Genomic DNA, 23,228 nt, shown 5'->3' with positions numbered 1-23,228 from the left:
CCATGGCGTTTACATTCTATGGAGGAGCCAGACCATTCTACACAAGGCCACAGTGAAATCTGACAGGGTGATGGCAGGAGACACAGTGACCTGAAGCAAGGGGTGTACCCATCTCTAACCTCAGAGACGGGGGCATTAGTACTAGTAACATTGTTTTTTGCTGCCTCAAGCAAAAAGGAGAGATGACTACTACTAGCCCATTATCTTCCTGACAGCAGAGACTGTGATTTTCAGCTCTGTACACCCATACTCAGCCCAGGACCACAACTTAGCATGGATTTATTGGACTAAATCGATCTGAATAGACTATAAAAATAGTTTTCTTAATCTTGACCACTCCTAGATCTAAGAATTCACACTTTGGGCAGGGTGCCTTGGCTATGTCTATTGTGTCTAGTTACTGAGTACATTTTACCAGGGTCCATAACTGGCTTCCATGAATGGGCCTTAATGAAACGGCAATGCAAAAGTGGACATGTACATGTTTTTGTAGGAAGAGGGTTTATAACTTCTACTGGGTTCCCAAGGGTCCCACGTCACAGTATCGACGAGACTCTCTGACCTACCACATTTGTGCTAGTACCAGATGGAATCTGGTTCCATCAAGGACCAGACGGAATCGAGGTTGACCTCCAACAGAGCTCAGCCCTCAAACAATAAGCCGTGTAGTAGGGGAGATAATGCAGTCACATAAAACTAAAAGGCAAGGTGAAAAATGGTTTCGGGACACCAGAAGAAATTTCTTCCAGGGATGAGGTGTAAGAAAACTGCTGGAAAGAGGTTGTATTTCAGTAAGAGTTTGAAGCTCTCTGCTCTTCAATTTCCTCATCTTTGAAATGAAGATAAAAGGACTCATCTCTCAGCATGGCTGTGAGGGTTCAACATGAAACCACAGTGCTTTACAAATAGATTGGGTTGAGAAAAGTTGACACAATGTTATTATTTATGGCAATAATGATGACAACTTAGACCAGGGATTAACAAGGAAGTCATGTATGCAATTCCATTCTTCCAGCTGCTCAGACCAAAAACAATAGTGTCACCCCTGATTACTCCCTTTCTCTCATGCCTACATCCAATCCACGAGGAAAACCCCATTTGCTCTACCTACAATACACACACAGCCAAGCACATTTCATCTCCTCCCCTGCTATATCCCTGGGTGTCCCCTGCCCCCCATCTCTTGCCTAGATTATTATAGTAACTGCTGTGCTGGCTCCCTGCTTCCACATTTAATTCCCTTCTATCTACTAACCATAAAATGTCTACAATAATCCTTTTAAAATAAGACAGACAGTGGTTGCCAATGGGGAGGGGTGGGACAGGGACAGGCTGGGAGTTTGGGGTTAGTAGATACAAACAATTACATGTAGAATGGATAAACAACAAGGACCTATTGTACAGCATGGGGAGCTGTATTCAATATCCTGTGATAAATCATATTCATTGGAAGGACTGATGCTGAAGCAGAACCTCCAATACTTTGGCCATCTGATGCTAAGAGCTAACTTATTGGAAAAGACCTTGATGCTGGGAAAGATTGATGCTGAAAAGAAGGCAGGAGGAGAAGGGGATGACAGAGGATGAAATGGTTGGATGGCAACACCGACTCAATGGACATGAGTTTGAGCAAGCTTCAGGAGACAGTGAAGGACAGAGAAGCCTGGTGTGCAATAGTGCATGGGGTTGCAAAGAGTCAGATACAGCTTAGTGACTGAACGACAAGTGTGTGTGTGTGTGTGTGTGTGTGTGTGTGTGTGTGTGTGTAACTGAGTCACTTTGCTGTACGGCAGAAATTAACACAACATGTAAAACAACTATACTTCAACTAAAAATTAAATTTTAAAAAAGACAAAACATACTGCAATTCTTCTTAAATCCTGCAATGCCCTATCCCCTTCCATTCAGACTAAAAGCCAAAGTCTTATAACACGTGCCAGGCACTGCTCAATACAACCTCTGCTCAGAGCACTCACTTCTGACCGCTCTGCCCCTGGCTTACTCTGCTCTATCCACACTGGCCTCCCACACATCAGAGAGGTTTCCTTGGCTGTTTATTCTACCTGGAACACTCTCTCCTGAGACAGCTCCCTTACTGCCACCACCAGGGAGGCAAGCAGCAAAATCCCACTTCCCGGCCAAGTCGTCCAGGTCTAGTTGGCACCAGGTTTGCGCCTTGCTGCAGCCTAGCACACCAGTCATGGTCTCTGAAACCTGACATTGCTAGCACTTAATCCATCCCAGCAGATGCCTGCTCAGCATTGGCTCTGTTCACACCCTGTGCTGGATGCTGAGGCACCTATGCAAGTCACATTGCCCACCTAGGTCCTCTTCGCCATCCTGGTTTAGGCTTTGACCCAAGGAGTTCTGTGTTATCAGAGGAATTCTGGGTGCCCTGGGGCAATGTCTGGAGAGGGGTTTGGAAAGGTGCCCACACTGTCAGTCACACCCACCACCCGCACAGCTTCTTTAAATCAATGCTGAAGCTGACGGTGCCCTAGTGGGGTCAGAGGAGCAAGACATGTATGACTTTTTTCTAAGAGAACTAAAAACCAAGCAAGACTTCAGAGGTTGACAAACTCAGCCTGGCTGTTTTTTAACTCACATCAATTAAAGAAAGTGGAAAGAAAGGAGACAGTGCCTATTAAAGGGAACATTTGTGGTGCCTCCACAACCTTCTGGAGTTGGTTGGCAATAAGCATTAGCATTCCCCATTTGCTGAACATTTGCCACAGAACACAGACTGTGGCCCCCATGTGTAATTGGCCATTAAATTAAAGGTCTATAAACCTAAAAACAAAAAACACACACAAACCCAAAAAGAAGTCCAAAGGTCCAGAAATTAGCAGAATATTATGGTGACTACATTGCCTGTCTCAAAATTCAGCAGTAATATAAGGATGCTGAACTCAGGAGGAAGCAAAGCTTAGCAAACACATTCTGTCAAGGCTCATTCAAACACAAACATTACGGTTGGGGGCAAGATGGCCACTAACAAATGTAGTTCCCATAAACCTAGGGATTAGGACAATCTCCATAAATGGACTCAAACAGTCAGCCCAGCAGGCACTCTTCAACAATCCCAAATTGCTGAAGCATCAGAAGGGAGGAGGACCAGGCACTTAAGAATTGGTGGCAGGAAGGAATTAGATTTCCATTCATGTGTTTTTATTGCCCCAGACTAACTTCTGGAGACAAATCCAAAGATACAGTTTGCTTCCACAGCAAAAATAGGATTCCTCTAAGCATTTCCTTTACAATGTTTTCCCCCATTGCTCCTCAGGGGCCTTCTGAGACCATCCAGTTTAAGATTCCCTCCCTCTAATATTCTCATTCATGAGGCAGGCTCTTTTCTTCACAATAGCACATATCATAATTTATACAGTGATATACTTATTGATTTTCCCACAAGGTGCCTTTAGTCTTCCCACTAGACTATAAGGTCCAAAAGGGTAGGAAACACGCTGGCCAAATTCTAGTAATTTCACTATCTAGCACATAGGAAATGCCCAATAAATATTTAAGAAATAAATGAAGTAGGAAGGAGTGAATGAGTGAACAAATTGATAAGTAAATGATGGTCTCTGTCTTTCCTCTTTTACTATTAACTCTGGCAATAAGAGCAGTAATAGTGGTCCCTCTGTAGTGGAGTTCTCCTGGAGTGTGTTTGGAATGCATGTTTGACCCCACCCACAACTCCTGCCAGCCCCATCCCTGTAGCCAGAGCATATTGGGAAAGGCAGAGGCAGCATCCTGATCAGAGTGGGGCTCATTCTTAGCTTGGTCAGGGCGGCCTTTCTGAAAAAGGTCAATCGATCCAATCAGATCTTCTCTCTCAAGACTGAACAAATAAACACAGAGAGGAGATTCAGAAGGTACCAGAACTACAGAGGCATGCTAGGTTGAGGTGGGTGGCCTGCTGGGGCCATCAGGCTGGGGCCATCTAGTGGTCTCAGAAAATCAAAGTCAGGAAGAGGAGGAGAGAACAGAGAACTGAGCTCAAAGGTTTAGAGCACCTGGGAAGCCATAAGAAGACAGGCAGAATTTTCCAGGGCTCCCCAGTCCAGCTCCTTCTGGAGGACTGCTGCTTATGTTTCTTGGATTTGTTTGATTTCCCTTGATACTTAAAACACACTACTTTCCTCACATACACATACACACCACACACCTATTAACTGAACTCCTTTGAGTGAATTTTGTCCCTTGTAGTAAGAGTGTGTGCTGCAGGGACTCAAGCGCCCATTGCCCACTCGGCATCTGTCCATTTCACTCTGGACCACCCCTGTCCAGGGAACAGCATCACCTGCCTCCTGGCTCAGAGAGAGATCTCAAACTCATCTGTATTTCCCAATCAAGATGCAAAAGAGATCCCATCTCAACTTTGGAAGATCCTGTCATGGTTTGAGTTACACCACTCCCCACCAAACAAATGATAGTTAGACTCCTAATCCTCAGCACCTCAGAATGCAACCTTATTCAGAGATACTCTTTTCAGAGGTAATACAGTTAAAAAAAAAAATAGGTCATTAGGGTGGGCCCTCACCCTAATGGGACTTCCCTGGTGGCTCAGATGGTAAAGAATCTGCCTGCAGTGTGGGAGACCTGGGTTCGATCCCTGGGTTGAGAAGATCCCCTGGAGAAGGAAATGGCAACCCACTCCAGTATTTCTGCCTGGAGAATTCCATGGACAGAGGAGCCTGGCGGGCTACAGTCCATGGAGTTGCAAAGAGTTGGACACGACTGAGTGACTAACACTCACCCTAACCTAACTGGTGTTCTGATTAAAAGGGAGAATTTGGAGTGAGATACGCACATACAGGAAGAGTGCCATATAAAGACAGACGCAGAGCCTGAGGTAAAAGGCATGGGACACCAAAGACTGTCAGCAAACTACCTGAAGCTACTAGGGGAGAGACTTGGAACAGACTGTCCCTCATAGCTCTCTGAAGGAGCCAAGCAGTACTGCCCAACACTGCAAACAGGTATGTAACCATAACTACAGATGACTTGTGCAGACAGGAGGCTTCTGAGCATAACTGAAGTACCGCACAGATCCACCCAGCAGGCCCAGCTTCAGGGTAAACAAACCTTTTCCTGCACTCACCTTCTGAGAGCCCCTGCCCTGAAGCCTTCTTTCACCATCCCTAAGTATCACATCGCAGACCACAGGTCAACCAACTGTTAAGGGTCCAACTGCTGCCCCCACTAGTGCTCCAAATCCATATGTTAAGTCCCATCTTTAGATCAGGTCTGTGCAGATGTGATCAGTGAAGCTGTTAGCATGCGGCCCTAATCCAACATGACTGGCACCCTCTTAAGAAGAAGATGGCTCACACAGGTGGCGAGCAAGCAGAGAGAGATGAGCATGTGAGGACAAAGCGAGGAGAAAGCAGCTGTCTGCCGGCCTAGGAGAGCTCTGGAGAAACCAACCTCCTAGCACCTCGGACTTGGATTCCAGCCTCCAGAACTGTGAGAAATAACTTCTGTTGTTTAAGCCGCCCAGTCAGTATCTTTTTGTTATGGCTGCCTGAGAAAACTAATCTATCATTCCTAATACCCTTATTTCCCTCCTTGCTTAGGCACATTGGATTTTTAGCTGGGTGCATGACTGCTTACACTGAAGACTGCATTCAAGGTTCCCTTGTGGCTAGGTTCAGTCATGTGATTAGGTTTTAGCCAATAGAACACAAGAGGAAGTGTCAAGTGGGCCTTCAAGCAAGTGACCTTAATGAAATGGTCACGCCCTTCATGTTCCCTTTGGTTCTTCCTGCTGCCTGGAAGGTGGACCTGAGCTTAAGAAGCCAGTTTGGTTCAAAAGGCAGAAGCCTTGCAAAGAGATCCAACCAGTCTATCCTAAAGATTAGTCATGGGTATTCACTGGAAGGACTGATGCTAAAGCTGAAACTCCAATACTTTGGCCACCTGATGCGAAGAGCTAACTCATTTGAAAAGACCCTGATGCTGGGAAGGATTGAGGGCAGGAGGAGAAGGGGATGACAGAGGATGAGATGGTTGGATGGCATCGCCGACTCAATGGACATGGGTTTGGGTGGACTCCGGCAGTTGGTGATGGACAGGGAGGCCTGGCGTGCTGCGGTTCATGGGGTTGCAAAGAGTCGGACACGACTGAGCAACTGAACTGAACTTGTGCCAAGGAAGCAGGGCAGGAAACAGAATGAGCTACTCTACCACTTCTTCAGAGACTATTTCTGGGCTTTCTATATGAGAGAGAAATAAACTTTTATTTTGGAGATTTTCTGTCATCAATAGGAATTTGTTACTTACTCTTTTTTACCTTTCCCTTTTCTGTCCTCTGTTCTCTCTCTCAAGGATAAAGCTGTCATCAACGACAAGCGTCTCAGGCAGAGAGGATTAAGAGAGTAAAGGTCAAAAGGAAACGTTAATTATATGTGGAACTCCTGCAGGATTAACCAATCAGACAGTCAGTAGACAGGAAAATTGTCACCCACTGCTGTTCCATTCTGTGTCCAACCCCTGCCCCCCTCCAAGTGGTTAAATTATCTTCTTACAGGTGACACATCTGCTCAAAACCTCCACTGCTCACACAATGAAGTCCCAATTTATAAGCTTGGTACTCAAAGTCTTTCACAATCAGGCTGCAATCTACCTCTCCAACTTTTTGTTTTTTCACTACAGTCATTCACTAAAATCAAAGAGGACTATTTATTGTTTGACCCAAATGCCAACACCTTCCAACCTCCTGCCTTTGTCTATGACATTTCTCCTTCCAGTTTCCCTCCTAGTGTTGTACAGAGAGCCTGGTGTCTGAAGACAACTGAATCTAACGCCCAGCCCAAGTACTTCCAAGTTATGTGAATTCTGGAAGTCTTTGTTTATAAAATGAGAATAATAATACACTGTCTCACATAAGTGTTCTGAAGCCAAAGATATTGCATGAGAATGGGTCTTGTACTATACTTACTCTTATAAAGCATGACTGTCCTGAACCTGGCATAAGGGTGCATTACCCTCTGTCTCTCTTGGCTCAGCAACTGTTACGTTAGTCCCTTGACCTCAGTTGCTAACTTTCATTGACCAGTCTCATTACTAAGTGATTTTCAGGTACTACCTCCATTCAACCCTCACAACAGTCTCAAGAGATCCATATTATGCCAGTTTTATAGATGAGGAAACAGGGTCAGATATGAACTCACAGTGCAAGCTTCTAATCTTACACAAAATTTCTCAAGGGCAGAGGCTATGTCTTTTCTTATGTTATAGCTACACTACTTGTCTCTGGAAAGTCTACCCAAGTGTCCTCTCTGGAACACTAATGGATCGCCCTTTAAAGCTCCATCAGGAAGTACAAAGAACCTGGCCAAGGATCTACATGAGGCTCACTCTGGGTGCCCACCACACGGTGATCTGAGAAAGAAGCCAAGAGGTTCTGGTATGAAGCTGCCCCCAGAAAAATCAGCTTCCCAGACAGACACTGGCAGCCCTCGTCAGCTGGGCCAGAGGAAAAGGAAACTGAACGGGAAAGCAAAGCTCAGGAGCTCCTGTACTGGATGGGCTGGGACTCCCGAGATGTCCTGACGACTCCCGAATCCTTATGTGGCTCTAGCTCTTCGTCTTCCTCCAAGCCCCATACTCATTATCTCAGGTGCTCTTTATAAAAGAATGCCTTGAAATAGAAATGTATTAATATCTAGACTTAGAGTGAGGAAACTAAAGCACAGACCTGTCTGCAAAAATGACGGTGTCAGAACTAGAACCCAGACTCCTTACTTTCAGGCCACCGTTCTTTCTGCTGGGTGACTCCAGTCCCCTGTCTCCTCATAACCCAAAACCAAAAAGCCTTGCTTTTTCATTCCAGCTACCTGGAGTCTGCAGAGGAGGGCTGGAGAGTACCTTTCTTACCTCTGCCATTCAACGGCAGAGAAAAAAAGATCCTCTGATAAATAGGTACCCACCAAGTGCTCACTGGCCCTCTTAAAGGTCATCCACCCTCTGAACCCCACACCCAAATAGAATTTTCATAGGTAGGTGTGAACAACATCAGATATTCCATCAGAAGAAGCCTCTGGGCCTAGAGTCTAACAGAGTTTCTAGTCTCTGAGCACACAGGTGGGGTTTCCTCTGCTAGGGAGGGTGAGACCCTACTCCATCCTGTAGACCCCTCCCACCCTGTGATGTCATGTCCTGAATTGTGCTCCCATGCAGAAAATAAAGACTAAAAGCAAGCATTGATAAACTTTAATGAGGCTCTGTACAGCTGTCATCTAGGCCCTGCACGTGGGTTGATTCATCGTGTCTTCGACAACCCTGAGCAGCAGGTGCTGTTACTGCTCCCATTACACAGACAAGGAAACTGAAGCCTGGGGAGAGGACCTAAGTTGTCTAGCTAAGAAGGCTGGGAAGCATTGGAAGTTGGAATCCAAGAGCAGGAACCAGAGTCCATTCTCTTTGCCCTGCAGCACAGTGCCCGCCCTGCAGGGGCACACTGCAGCCCTTCAGCCAGAGGGTGGGACTCTTCCACCACCCTCAGTCTCCCTAATCAACTGCCCTGGTTCCCCTGGGCCGCCAGTACCCGTCCCTTGTATACCACCCAGGCACCTTCGCTCTTCTGCCCACCAGTCTCCCTCCACACAGGCTTCAGCACATATCTCATGTCCCTCCTCTGCTCAGAAGCCCTCTATGGCTCCCCACTGCCTAAAAATGGAAAAAGTCTCAACTTAGCATAGCATTCAGAGCTTTCCGAAATATGGCTCCAGCTTAACTTTGTGCACCCTTCCCTTCAATGCACCCTCCCCTCAAGGCAGAAGAAGCTGCCACGTTTTTTCTCTGGATGTGCTCTTGTTTCCCTGGATATTCCCTTCATGTTCAGCTTTCGTCTCCTAGATTGCATTGGTCCCTCCACCTATAAGGGTCTGCTCCATTTATCAGTCCCCATCTTCCCCTGAGCCTGATAACCTGAGCTAGAAGGGCCAGAGTTAGAGAAGCTTTAAAGTTGAAAAGTTAGTGAGTCTAGTTCAATGTAGGTAGAGAAATTGAGCCCCCTTCAGGGCATGGATTAGTATTTGTTCTCTGGCTGGGGACCATTCATCTTTAAACACTCCACAGCGCCTGAAGCCTAGTAAATGAATGACTAACTGGTGAGCCCTCCAGGACAGTGCTTCTCCAGCAGCGGCCCTGGGATCCCAGCATCTAATCACTCTCGGCCTTGGGTCCTCCAGCATCTGACCTGTTCAGTTCTCATCTCTGAGGGCGGTATCTAGTGTCTGCCTGTGTAGCAAGCCACAGAGAGGTTTTTAAATTCACACTTATCTGAAAACCACATTGAATCTATGGGGATTGCACCACAGGTGCCATTTAGTAGAAAGAGTCCTAGTACCTGAAGCTTCCCTTCCCCCAGTCACCACTTCCGCCCCTGAGCTTGAGGCAGAGGCCTCTGGGAACTTAGATGGCTGAAGCTGATGAGGCGGCTTCTTGGATGTCTCTGTATAACCTGGTGCGAGACTTTCTCCCACAGACTCTCTGGGGCTGAGTGGAGGGTCTTGCCCTCCAGCCCGACACCCTAAGGATGCTCTGCCAAACAAGGGGGTCATCTGACCCAGGAGGAACAGGCAGGGGAAGCAGGCAGATGGGTGTCGCTTAGGGCAAGGGTGGCGGGAGGGACATGGGGTCAGGCAAGGCCCAGCCAAGAGAGAGAACGATGCTCGATGCTCCCTCTAAGAGGACAAGTCTCCAGAAAGGGTGAGGGAATCCCTGCAATGCTAGGAGCCTGACACAGAGCCAGGTGGCTCCGAGCTCTGCTGGAACCCATCTAGGAAATGCACAAGCACTTAGAGAAAGAGGGCAGCCCTGTGGCGGTGGGCAGGCAGGAGAGGGAGCGGGCTGGGTGTGGCCTGCTGGGTGAGGTGCCCACCTTCCTCTCCCCCTGCCTCCCTGTTCCTCCCCCGCTGGCCCCAGAGCAGCGGAGAGAGCCCTCGGAGCTTGAGTCGGTGCTCAGAGCCCACGTCCACACCGCTGGCCCCCCAGCACCTTCCTGGACGGCTATCTGGCCACCTGCCCTTCTCCTGCCGAGAGCCCAAGGCCCAGGCTTACCCACTCCATGTCGCTCCTTGTCAGTTTTGCGCCAGGGGGCCATGGCTCGGCCGGGACCTGCAGGCACCTCCAGTCGTCCTGTGGGGAAGCAGCTAGGGGTGGCTGGGCGCGCTGCTGGGCCCCACTTCCTTCCTCTTTTCAAACTCCCTCTGGGCCCGCCCCCCCCCTCCTCAGGGCGCCAGCTCCTCCTCCTGCCCGCCCTCTGGGCAGGGGCACGGCAGAAGCTTAGTGGTTAGAAGTTCAGAAGTCCTCCACAAAGCTTAGGGGCCACCCTCCACTGGCCTCCTCCCAGGCAATCTGGCAGTGGCCGAGCAGGTACCTGGGGTCACTCAGGCCATCACCACAAGTGCAGGAAGTTCCCTGGTAACTGAGCCTAGTGATTAAACCCAGCTCCCTCCCACCTTCCCAGGTGGCTCTACTGGTAAAGAACCTGAGTGCAATTGTGCGGTAGTCTGAGCATTCTTTGGCACTGCCTTTCTTTGGGATTGGAATGAAAACAGACCTTCCCCAGTCCTGTGGCCACTGCTGAGTTTTCCAAATTTGCTGGCATAGTGAGTGCAACACTTTCACAGCATCATCTTTTATGATTTGAAATAGCTCAACTGGAATTCCATCACCTCCACTAGCTTTGCTCCTAGTGATGCTCCTTAAGACCCACTTGACTTCACATTCCAGCATGTCTGGCTCTAGGTGAATGATCACACCATTGTGGTTTTCTGGGTTGTTAAGATCTTTTTTGTATAGTTCTGTGTATTCGTGCCACCTCTTCTTAATATCTTCTGCTTCTGTTAGGTCCATACCATTTCTGTCCTTTATTGTGCCCATCTTTGCATGAAATGTTCCTTTGGTATCTCTCATTTTCTTGAAGAGATCTCTAGCCTTCCCCATTCTTTTGTTTTCCTCTATTTGTTTGCATTGATTGCTGAGGAAGGCTTCTTATCTCTTCTTGCTATTCTTTGGAACTATGCATGCAAATGGGAATAACTTTCCTTTTCTCCTTTGCCTTTCACTTCTCTTCTATTCACAGCTATTTGTAAGGCCTCCTCAGACAACCATTTTGCCTTTTTGCGTTTCTTTTCCATGGGGACGGTCTTGATCCCTGCCTCCTGTACAATGTCATGAACCTCCATCCATAGTTCTTCAGGCACTCTGTCTATCAGATCTAATCCCTTGAATCTACTTGTCACTTCCTTTATCCTTTTGGTGCCACGACCCATTAGGAAATCTGATAAAAGCTCAGGAAACTCTCCTCTGAAAAATATACAAGCACAAAACTTATCAACAATGCCATGAAGTCCAGGGTGTTCTAACAGCCAGCAACAGTGAGCCCTGGGAAGTGCATCCTAGACTTAGACTAATGGAGACATTTCTCAGAAATACTCTGGGAACAGATTCCATCAAGAAGCAAAAATCTCTCTTTGATCCACAATGATAAGACTGAATTAAAGTCTTCCTGAATTTTCTTTCTTTATTCATAACTCTCACTACCCCTTTCTGCCTTGCACTAGAGAGTCAATAAAACAGATCAGGCAATATCACAGCTGACAGACAGCTATGGAAAACTATTAATTTCATTTTATCTAAAGTTATTTCCTTTTCAGTTTTCTAGCAGCACAAATTGGGTAGTATTTTTTATAGAGAGAAGTGAGTCAGTCAGGATTCCACCAGGGAAACAGAATCATCAGGATAGATATGTGTGTTGATTGAGTGATTGATTTCAAGGAATTGGCTTGTGTGAGTGTGTAGCTGGCTAGGTAAGCCTGAAATTCAGAGGACCGACCTCCAAGAAGTACCAGCTGAAAACTCTCAGGTAGGAGCTGTAGCTGCTACCTCTATGGAGAATTTCTTCTTCATTCAAGGAAAGTGTAGTCAAGGACTTTGAACTGATTCATTCCCGCCTACTCAGATTGTTGAGGATAATCTCCTTCACTTAAAATCAACTGGTTGTAGATATTAATTACATCCACAAAATACTTCCACAACAACACCTGGATTGATGTTTGGTTGAATGATTAGGGTCTATAGTTTCATCAAGTTGACTCATAAAACTAACCATCAGAGTAGTATTACAAATTGGACTCAACATCAGAAGTTGGCAAACTTTTGCTGTAAAAGATCAGATAGTAAATATTGCAGTCATTTCAGGCCAAGCTGAAAAATCAAGGATATTATGTAGGTACTTTCCCAACAAGAGAGAAAAAAGCTTCCACAATTTAAAAATGCAAAATCTGACATTAGTGACTGAGTCCATTCTTTTGTGACACATGTCTAGTAATGAGAAAAATAAATTTGTGGGTTAGATCACATTTCACTTCATTAGAGTTCAAAGTTAGTGTTCTCTTTGATCAAAATTGACTGCAACTCTTCATCTGCTAATGGTGATCTATAATGATATTTTACATTTCATCATTGAAAATGCTTCCCACAGGTGGTATGTAGTAAAGAATTAATTTTGCCCCAGATGTGGTCTGGTATTTGTTCTCAGCTACTGGGAAGTGATCTCTTGGAATGTCATGGTTTGCCAGGGGAAATGGGGTTACACTGGGCAATTTAAAAATATGACTTAGGGTCTAGGTTGACCATTTCAGGAAGACCAACAATGTGATATCTAAGTGGGGTTTTGGGCCACATGGTGTCAGTTGCCTTGAAGGTTGAGATCAACCACAGGGGCAATTATGGAGAAAAATCTTACCTACATGGTAGAGCCCCAAGAAAATATTTGGACACCAAGGTTTGGATGAGCTTTGCTCATTGGCAGTATTCTACACATACTGTCACACATTGATGCAGGCAAAGTAAAGCATCCTGACTCCATGTGGAAGGGCAATAAAAATGTCTGATACTTACCTGGACTCTGCTCTATGCACATCTCCCCTTGGCTGAATTAACTCTCCATCCTTTACCAACAACAAATGGTAACTGAGAGTAACAATTTCAGGGAGTTCTGCAAGCCCTGTTAGTGAATTATTGACCCTGAAGGTAGTTTTGGGAACTCTTCCAAACTTGCAATTGATGTCAGAAGTGAGGATGGTCTTGCATGAATTGTGTGCTCTCTAAATTTTATAGCTGGCTAACTCTCGAAGTTGGCTGAAACACTCAAAGGAAAGTACTGCCAAACACTGATATCAATCCCTGTACATAATCTTTTATTAAGTATTTTCATTGCTCAGAAGGCATTTGTAAAATTCTATTAAATATTCTCTTGATGTCTGCGTTTTAACACACCATTTATTATATTGCTAGATATGGAATTGCTGAATGGAAACCCTTCAATTGCACAGTGAAATGAATTTGAAATTTAAAAATTACTTTTACACTTGAATTAAGGTCTGAAAACATTGTTAGAACTGTAGTTTGAGACTGGAAAATATGTTCATTAAAATTTCTGAAGGAATGGTGATCTCACTTTCTGTTTTAATTTTTGACATCACAGCAAGTTTTATACACTGCTTCATGTTTTCTTGTGATTTAAATATTAATTGTCATCAAAATGATTTTATCACAAGGTTCGACATATAATCATTGTTTTTCTCTGTCATTTTGGTTGAATCCATTAAGAAACATTATGAAGTCTGCAGCAAAAGCTAATTTTCCAGGTCAACCAACGTTCAATAATAGTGGTTGAGAGCTGTTCTTAAGAAAAATTTCAATCACCATCCTGAGCTCAAAAACTCACAGATGACTTATTACTGTTAATTAAACTGCTATGAAGGTGATAGGGCAAGTCAGAATATTCTTCTATTTTTGATAAAAGTTCACAAAACAGATAATAGTTAAGTCCAGAACAGATAATGATCACCTTTGTCACAATTCGTTCAATAATGCACAATAGATTCAAATATATTCCACAAAGTACCTTCTGATGGATATTATAATCAATTAGTAAAGGTTTTAAACACTTCATGTTTTCATAAGCTTTGTAAATTTGTCAGAAAAGCCTTTTCCTGCTCATTAACAGTTTAACGCATCTTAGCAGATTGTATTTCAGGCGGCATTTAGTGTTTCCTCATTTTTCTTAAAAATATTTTTGATCATAGTTTTTCCACACAGATTATTCATAGCTTACTCTTCATTCACTTCAACCTCAACATGAGGACTTGACAAACAAGTGAGCAGTATTGGTCAACTTATCAAGAGCCAAGGAAAACTGTTAGAGATCATCTGCCATGGTTTGAAACTGATTATTGATGTTGTTCCCAAAGTTTTCAACTCTTCAAACCGCTGTCACCAAAAGGCTAATAGCCTTAAACGATTTTATTTTCTCTAGACACATTTCATCTGTTGCTACAACCGAAACTAATTTAATCAACTCACCATCAATAAATGTCTTTCCTTGTGTGGTTAATAAATGAGTCATCAGGACACTTACATTGGTTACAGTCTCATTTTCATTTTTCATGGAGAAATTGTGCTATTATGAGATATCTGGTTTAGATTTTCTAATTTTTCCGGCCGCTCCTTCTTTGCAGCTGGGAATGTTGTGATGAGGGCTTACTCTGTTATGCCATATTCTTTAAGCACAGTTGTAGTGTCACTATACAGCAAAGACCATGCTTTCCTGTCCAATTCTTTAACAAAATAATCCACACTCCACTGTGACTTGAAAGCATGACATTTTGGATCCCACTATTCTCTTCTTTTTTTGGTTCAGGCTGGTTGGTTTTGACATGATGGTTATTGTGCTGGTAAATAAAATATAACAGCATTTCCGTAAAGTGATATGCTTGGCACTTGAAACAGTGGCATGACGGCCACATCCCTGAGGTCTGCAGGCTGCTGCAAAGCAATGTGAGCACCATCCACAGGCAGTCTCTGCTGCACGTCCACAACTCTGCACTGCAGTGTGCAAGCCTCCATACAAGTGTGTAAATGAATGAGCACGGCTACGTTCCAATAAAGCTATTCATTTGCATTTCATGCAATTTTCACATGTCATGAAATATTTTTTCTTCTCTTGAATTCTTTTCAATCTTCTAAAAATGTAAAACTATTCTAGTTCATAGTTCATACAAAAACAGGCAGTGAATCAAATTTGGTCAATGAACCAAATTTTCTGTCTGCCATCCCTTGGAGGAATCTAAAAGATGCTTGTTTTTTCATCTTAGATTTCTGATACACATGCAGACAAGTTCGTAACTACAATGTGATAAGGTACTTGATGGGGGAACAAAGGTAGGTAGTGATTCCAGAAGGTAAATAAGGTTGAGATTTGAGGAACATTGAAAATTTCTCCTCCATTTAGTTTGTGACATGGGAATCTGGATTTTTAAAATAATGTTAAATAACAAATTATTCAACATATTAAAAGAGTTGAAAATTTACTTGTAGTTGAAGGAGATGAAATTTAGAAGGTTATTTTGAGTGAAGGTTAATTAACTTCTCAATGGGATGGTATCCAATAGAGAAATCTTAAAGCTTCATACTGACTAGGATATGGCTTTTATATTTATTTGAAACATAGGAATTTTATTATAATGATTTTATGGCACTGTGGAAAATTTTTGGCAAGAGAGATTGATGGTCAAATATAAAGATATAACTAAAACCACTTAAAGAATTTACAATTATCTTGGTCACACAATTTTATTAAATACCATCTGCTACATACTTGTAAATTAGGTAGTGCACCATGGATGACTATAATCTTGCATAGACTCTGAGAGATGATAGTGGAAAGAAGGACTTCTCCTGGCAAGACCCCACCTGAGGGTCAGGCTCATGTGTCCAACTGCCTCCAGGACCTCCCTTTCCCACCCAACATTAATGTCTTCAGTTCTGAAACTAAACTCATCACCATAGCCACACCCCAGACCTATCACCCCTCTGATTGTTTCTATTAATAATTTATTTAACAGTTGACATGAGTAAACTCTATGCTCCAACTGAAATGCTAGAATTCCTACTCTATCACTTACATAGCTGCTTAGTTTGGAGAATTTACTTAACCTTTCTAAACCTCAGTTTCCTGAATAAAAAAGTTTCTAACATTTATTGAACACTTACTGAATGCCGATCCTTGATTTAATACTTTACACGCATTATCTCATTTAATCCTCAAAGTAGCCCTATGAAGGGCATGCATTCTAAATCATTTCAATTGTGTCTAACTCTGCGACCCTATGGACTGTAGCCCACCAGGTTCCTCTGTCCATGGGATTCTCCAGGCAAGAATACCACAGTGGGTAGCCATGCCCTCCTCCAGGGGATCTTCCTGACCCAGGGATCAAACTTGCTACTCTTACATCTTCTGCACTGGCAGTCAGGTTCTTTACCACTAGCACCACCTGGGAAGCCCGAGGTAGTTACCATTATGATCCCCATTTTTGTTAAGAAGTAAACAGAGGCCAGGAGGCTGAGTGTCTTTATTTGTAGCTGTCAACCATTGTAACTGCCTACAAATGGTATCATCACCCTCTACTTCACCCCTTCTTTCCCTGCAGATGATCGTTTCAAAATGATCATTTCTTGGATATGCCCCTTCCTCCACACCACTACCTTGCCAAGGTCGTCTTCATCTGAAGCTTGTGTGTGAGTTCTCTGCCTCCAGTTTTGCCTCCTTCCAATCTCTTCATCATGTTATTTCTAGGATGCTTTAAAGCCCCAATGATTGTGCCCACCTCAAACTCACAAAGTAAGCTAAAAAATATAAACAAATCAGGTTTTAGGTAACTTGAGAGATTTTTACTACCTTTGTGAAATAAAGATATTGCACATTAAAGTACCATGCAAAGCCTCAAGTGCAGACCAAAGAAATCCATCCAGGCTCAGACCCACGTTTAGGAAGATCACAGGAACCTCTTTCCCTAAGGCACAGCAGAAGGAGAAGACTGTATTGTCCTGCTTTCTCAGAATCACAGATTCAGGACTGAGATTTTGTTACAGTTCACTAGTATGGCTGTGTGTGTGCGTGCGGTCTCTTCAGTCATGTCAACTCTTTTTGACTCCATGGACTCTAGTGTGTCAGGTTCTTCTGTCCATGGGACTTCTCCAGGCAAGAATACTGGAGTGGGGTGCCATGTACTCCCCCAGGAGATCTTCCTGACCCAGGGATCAAACCCATATCTCCTGCATCTCCTGCATTTCAGGTGGATTCTTTATCACTGAGCCACTTATGGCTGTAATGATTATTAAATATTGAAATATGAGTTGCTCAGGGCTTCTCCGGTGGCTCAGCAGTAAAGAATCTGCCTGCAATGCAGGAGCCGCAGGAGACACGGGTTCAATCCCTCAGTTGGGAAGAGACCCTGGAGGAGGGCATGGCAACCCACTCCAGTATTCTTTCCTGGAGGATTCCATGGACACAGGAGCCTGGTGGGCTATGGTCCATAGTGTTGCAAAGAGTAGGACAGGACTGAAGCGACTTGGCAAGCAAACAGTCACCACCAACAGTGCCTGAAGTGCCCTCCTCCCACCCTTGCCTTGAAAAGTTTTCACTGGGCACCACTGGGGTCACTATGATGGTGCCTCTAGCTTGTCCTCTATAATTTAAGAGGATGGGCCCCCTCCCCTGGGTGCCTCCCTGACTCTAAGCCAAAGGGAGGAGCAGAAGTGGACGACAGAGGATGAGATGGTTGGATGGCATCACCGACTTCATAGGCATGAGTTTGAACAAGCTCCAGGAGTTGATGATGGACAGGGAAGCCTGGCGTGCTGCAGTCCATGGGGTCGCAAAGAGTCGGACACGACTGAGCAACTGAGCTGACTGCGAGAGATGTCTGGAGGTAGGACTGGCGAGTCAGCAGGTGTCAAGAGTCTCCTGGTCCACCCTCCACCAGCGCCCCCTATGTGAAGTCCTTTGGGAACTGCAGTCTCCACAGTATAACATTTTCTATCATGTCTCTCTTCTTGTTTTACTCATAGAGTCATGGCAAATAGCTTCTATGAGTATGTTATAAGCAATTCAAATAGTTTGGAGCTAAAACATGTCCTTACCTTTTAGTAACAGGAGGAAACTTTAGGTCCTTATCAGGCCAAAAATGCTCTAGGAAGAAGACATGAGTGCCCGGAAGTAATTAGTTACACTAAAGGGAGCAGCAACAAAGACCATCTGTAAATAAAGAGGTGTTTAAATAATTTTGCCTTAAGGTAACAGTCAAATCTCTAGAAGTGAAGATAGGAATGGGAGTTGGAGATGAGGAAGAATCAAAAGGTTTCCTGCGTAAAAGAATTCACTCTCTTCCATTAAATACTAATACCCTCAACCCTTACTGCTAATTAACATTACCCATCGCTGCCAGGGGGATCTGTCTAAACTGCAGGACTGAGATGTCAAGGCACTAGTCAACACCTCTCAGTGCATCCTCCACACCCTTTAGGATACTAGTTAACTCCTAAGCGCACTGTACAAAGCCCTCTCGGTCAGACTCGAGATCTCTGCTACACCTTCACTTCCTGCCTCCTGCACTGCCCCTTCCTACAGCCACACTTCCCTGCACCACACACTCTCTACCACATGACACAGTGTGACAGAGGTGCTGTCTTGCCACATGGTACTGTTTGAAGTTTCCCGAAAGTATCACAAGTTCTCACATTTTGTTCACCAGCACCACCCCTTCTTCCTCTCTAGACTACACTGTTCTCTAGAGGCAAGGGAAGTCATCCTTGGTAATCACCACCCCCACCTCCAACTTCTCATCCAGACAAACAGCCCTCTTGGGTACCCACAGCAGCCTGTTCTCATGAACTGCTATCCATATTCTTTAACTGCCTGTTCTGTCTCGAAACTGTCAGAATTCACACTGTGTGCACAGCGGTATCAACCCTGTTCCTTGTTCATATCTGATTAGCACTGACTGATTCCTGTCTACATTCAACAGAGGTCCAAGCCCAGAAGTCCAAACGTCAAATCCGGATGATGACTGATTTGTTTACACATTTTATTCTCACGGTGATTTTTTTTTTTTAATTGCCAACAATGAACAACTGAGAAACTTCACCTAAACGTCTGGTTTTTCACAAAATAAATATGAAGATCTGGCAATTAGGTTCTGTGTTTCCACAGATAGACATGCCCTGGACGTGGTTTTAGTGGCTGTTCTTTAGTCAGAGTAAACACTCTAGTTTGCCATAGTCCCCAGCATTCTCTCTCTTCCCCAAATACTGAGGCCAAGTCTTAACTGCCATTTATCATTAGATTTAAACCACTACTTTTCTTAAGATAGGGCTTCCCTGATAGCTCAGTTGGTAAAGAATCCACCTGCGATGCTGGAAATCCCGGTTTGATTCCTGGGTTAGGAAGATCTGCTAGAGAAGGGATAGGCTACCCACTCCAGTATTCTTGCGCTTCCCTTGTGTGGCTCAGCTGGTAAAGAATCCATCTGCAATGCAGGAAACCTGGGTTCGATCCCTGGGTTGGGAAGACCCCCTGGAGAAGGGAAAGGCTACCCACTCCAGTATTCTGGCCTGGAGAATTCCATGGACTGTCCATGAAATCAAAAAGAGTCGGGTGACTGGGCGACTTTCACTTTTCTTAAGATAAAGACCAAAAAAGAAAACCCCAACACAAAACAAAACAAAAAAAAAATACTACAACTCATGTGCCATCAAAAGTGAGAACACAAAAGAGACCAAGAGGGTATACGTTTTAAGAAACATGAAAGAGGGTCTATATGTATTCAATATGTAGATCTGAAGAATTGTCCTAGATGTAGATCTGTGTAAAAAGAGTTCTTCCTAAGCTGCCATTAAAAACAAAACAAAAACAAAAAACACAGTTTACTTCATTTAAGATGCCTGCCCAGTTCCTAGAGGCATTTGAGTTGTGATCTTTGATAAGTGTGTTGAAAATGGAGGAGGTTAACATTTTTCTGGTCAATGAGAAGACTTTGTATTGGGTGACAGAAAACCAATGCTGTCAGGTTGCTCTTGGAGACAGCAAACTGCTAGAGCCCAAGGAGACCTTGAATAATCTCAGTCTAGGACAAATCAAGATCACAACAAGTATATGGCTTAACAGGAGACAACAGATTCTTCATAAGCACTTGTGTTATGGTTTTTCCAGTAGTCATGTATGGATGTGAGAGTTGGACTATAAAGAAGGCTGAGCACCAAAGAATTGATGTTTTTGGACCGTGGTGTTGCAGAAGATTCTTGAGAGTCCCTTGGACAGCAAGGAGATCCAACCAGTCCATCCTAAAGGAAATCAGTCCTGAATATTCACTGGAAGGACTGATGCTGAAGCTGAAACTCCAATATTTTGGCCTCTTGATGTGAAGAACTGACTCATTGGAAAAGACTTTGATGCTGGAAAAGATTGAAGATGGGAGGAGAAGGGGATGACAGAGGATGAGACGATTGGATGACATCACCAACTCAATGGACATGAGTTTGAGTAAACTCCAGGAGTTGGTGATGAACAGGGAAGCCTGGTATGCTGCAGTCCATGGGGTCACAAAGAGTTGGACACAACTGAGCAACTGAATTGAACTGAACTCTGGCACCAAGCCTCAGACAATTCAGTTGTGTCTCCTCCCTAAGAAGTCCTGTGCACATCTGCATACCATGCTGAGCTATTGACTTACCCTCCATCCATCCCTAGAGGTGGAGTGTTTACTCCACCAACATTTATTGAGATCCCTGCAGTGAAAAGCGATGTGATAAGCACAAAGGTATACTTTGGTCAATGACACAGATCAGATTCTTTCTCTCATGAACTCTGTAGCCCATGAAGTATGGAAGAAAATCAACAAGTACACAATAAGGTTTAATGAGGAAAATAAAACAGAGAAATGATATAAAGAGTGTCTTGGGGGAGTAGAAAAGGCGAGAGTGAGGGAAAGGCTCACTGAAGAAATTATATTTGAGAAAGGACACTTGGGAAAACATTGTTTCAGGGAGAAATGAACACAAATATAAAAGTCCTGAGGAGAGAACAAGCTTTAAGCATTTGAGAAATTAAGAAAGAACAGTGTTATGGGACTGCAGGGACTGTGTGGTAGGAGATGAACTTGGAAATTAGGGAGGAACTGGATCATGTAGGACCTTGAAGACCATGGTAAGGAATTTGAATTTTACTCTAAATGGACAGGCCAGTAAGAAAGAGACAAGCAGGCCCTGGCACTCACAGGTTGTGGTGGTCTGTTGAACACCAATAATTCCTCAGAACATTAACATCAGACAAGGCTAATTTGTGGCCATAATGGATAAAGACAAAAACAGGATGCAATCACGATGAAACACAGAAAAATATGGATATTGTAAAAATCACAAACATGATCAAATATCTCTCTATCACGGTTAATGTGTCTGCTGCTTTTTTCTTTTAATCAGTTTCAACTTTGGCTTCATTTTATTCTTCTAACCTTTAGATGAGATTTATTAATATATCTAATCATAGAATTAAACTTGCTTCCTTAAATACTACCCTATCATCAACATAAGCCCAAATCCTATAACAAAGTCCCTTCTGATAGACTCTATGGCTCCCCACGGTCACAAGCAATAAACTCAATTTGTTCTATTTTATGTATGTTGCTGGTGGTCTTTTGATAAAAGGCACTGACAAATGTCAGTGGAGGATTTTAGGTGGGAGGTGATATAATATTTTTTTAAAGAAAACTATCCTCATTGGAAAATAAACTCTATAGGTCAAGAATAGAAGCAACAAGACCAATTCAAGGCTGTTTCAGCATCCAGGGGAAAATGATGGTACCTTGGGTCAAAGTGGTAGGGCAAAACAGTCAAATTCAATATATTTCACAGGTGGTGTCAGCAGGACTTGCTTATGAAGTGGATGGGTTCATAGAGAAACATGAGTAGACAGTCAAAGACAGAGATCCAAAATAAAATTAGCCAAAACAAGATAGAAACCTACTTCTTATCACATAAATTCTCAGTTGTCATTGCAGATCCATGAATTTAGCAGGGATGCAAGCTCCATCCTTCCTGCTATCCCACCATCCCTCAGGTTCGCAAACATTAAGTGCATGACCCAAAATTACTTACCACCACGTCCCCATGCCAGCCTGCAGGAAGCGAGTCGGGGAAGAAGAGGACATATCTGGGAAGTAGCACTCATCAGTTCTGCTCACGTTCCTTTGACCAATATCTGGTTTCATGGCCACACCTCATTGCAAAGGAACTTGGGAAATTTCTAGCCTTTATTCTGCATGGTCATACATCCAACTAAGGTTTCCCTGGTGGCTCAAAGGTAAAGAGTCCGCCTGCCAATGCAGGAGATGCAAGTTCAATCCCTGGGTCGGGGAGATCCCCTGGAGAAGGAAATGGCAACCAACTCCAGTATTCTTGCCTGGGAAATTTTGGACAGAAGAGCCTGGCAGGCTATAGTCCATGGGGTCTCAAAAGAGTCAGACATGACTTAGCAACTAAACAGCAATAACATGTCCAACTAAATGGTCTCTTACTGTGGAGAGTAGGAAAACAATTGTGAAGACAGTGTAGAGGAAAGACAAAGCCTGGTTGGAGTTAGTTAAGGAGAAAATATAAGATAAGAAAACAGAATGGTGAGCACAAGCAAATCTTTTAAAGAGTTTTACTGGGAAGAACAGATAAATGAGGTGGTAGCTACAGGAGACCATAGAATGAAGAAGTTAAAAGAGGTGTGGTGACCATTACCTTTCAAATTTCCCACTGTGAAGAACACAGTTGACTACAGCCCCACGTTCTGTGTTCTGAAAATCTTTCTTCACAATCGTAAGACTATACTCTTCCATGGGCTGCTCACAATCACTGATCAGGAGTGGAGGGAGAACAAGATAGGCATGTCCCTCCATGACACAAGACTCCTCTGACTAGTGGCTTTAGCCTAAGGACTCCCCCCTGGGGGGGATATCGCCAACACTTTCTTAGAGTTGCAGTTCAATCCAAGGCACTTCACTGTCTCTCCTTCCTTCCTTCTTTCTCTCTCACCTGCCCAGGGGTCATATCTGCATCATGATCTGATGGCTCTTCTGATTTTCTTCCCACCTTCTCTCACAGGAGCTCTGTGAGGAAAGTGCCATTAAAATTTTTGCATATCTAGTTCTGTCTTGGACCTTGCTTCTTGGAAGACTGAAATGATTCAAGAAGAGATGTTGGAGCATGTTTGTAGCCTTGTGTAAATGAACCCGGCATAAGGAGTCAATGTGCTCATGCTTAAGGGAGAGGAGGTCATTACAGGCAGATGAGATGGAATGGGAAGCTTGTTTTTAGATGGGCATGCA

General features: G+C 44.1%; 1 protein-coding gene across 2 annotated transcripts in view; it reads right to left on the bottom strand.

Moving 5' to 3' along the window:
• The window catches only part of DOCK2 (dedicator of cytokinesis 2), a 484,628-nt gene that overhangs the window by 453,582 nt on the left and 7,818 nt on the right, over window positions 1-23,228 (bottom strand). Inside the window, exon 1 of one of the 2 annotated variants that reach the window (XM_043887429.1) lies at window positions 10,069-10,178. The exons of the other annotated variant lie outside the window; for it this stretch is intronic. Within the exon in view, the coding sequence (XP_043743364.1) occupies window positions 10,069-10,111 (43 nt within the window). The 5' untranslated portion in view covers window positions 10,112-10,178. Of the gene's footprint in view, window positions 1-10,068; window positions 10,179-23,228 lie in introns of those variants that run through there. 2 annotated transcript variants of the gene reach the window in all.

Source organism: Cervus elaphus, chromosome 25 (genome assembly GCF_910594005.1).
Source record: "Cervus elaphus chromosome 25, mCerEla1.1, whole genome shotgun sequence".
NCBI lineage: Eukaryota > Metazoa > Chordata > Mammalia > Artiodactyla > Cervidae > Cervus > Cervus elaphus.
The sequence above is the reverse complement of the archived record's forward strand: the minus strand, read 5'-3'. Positions and strand labels throughout refer to the sequence as shown.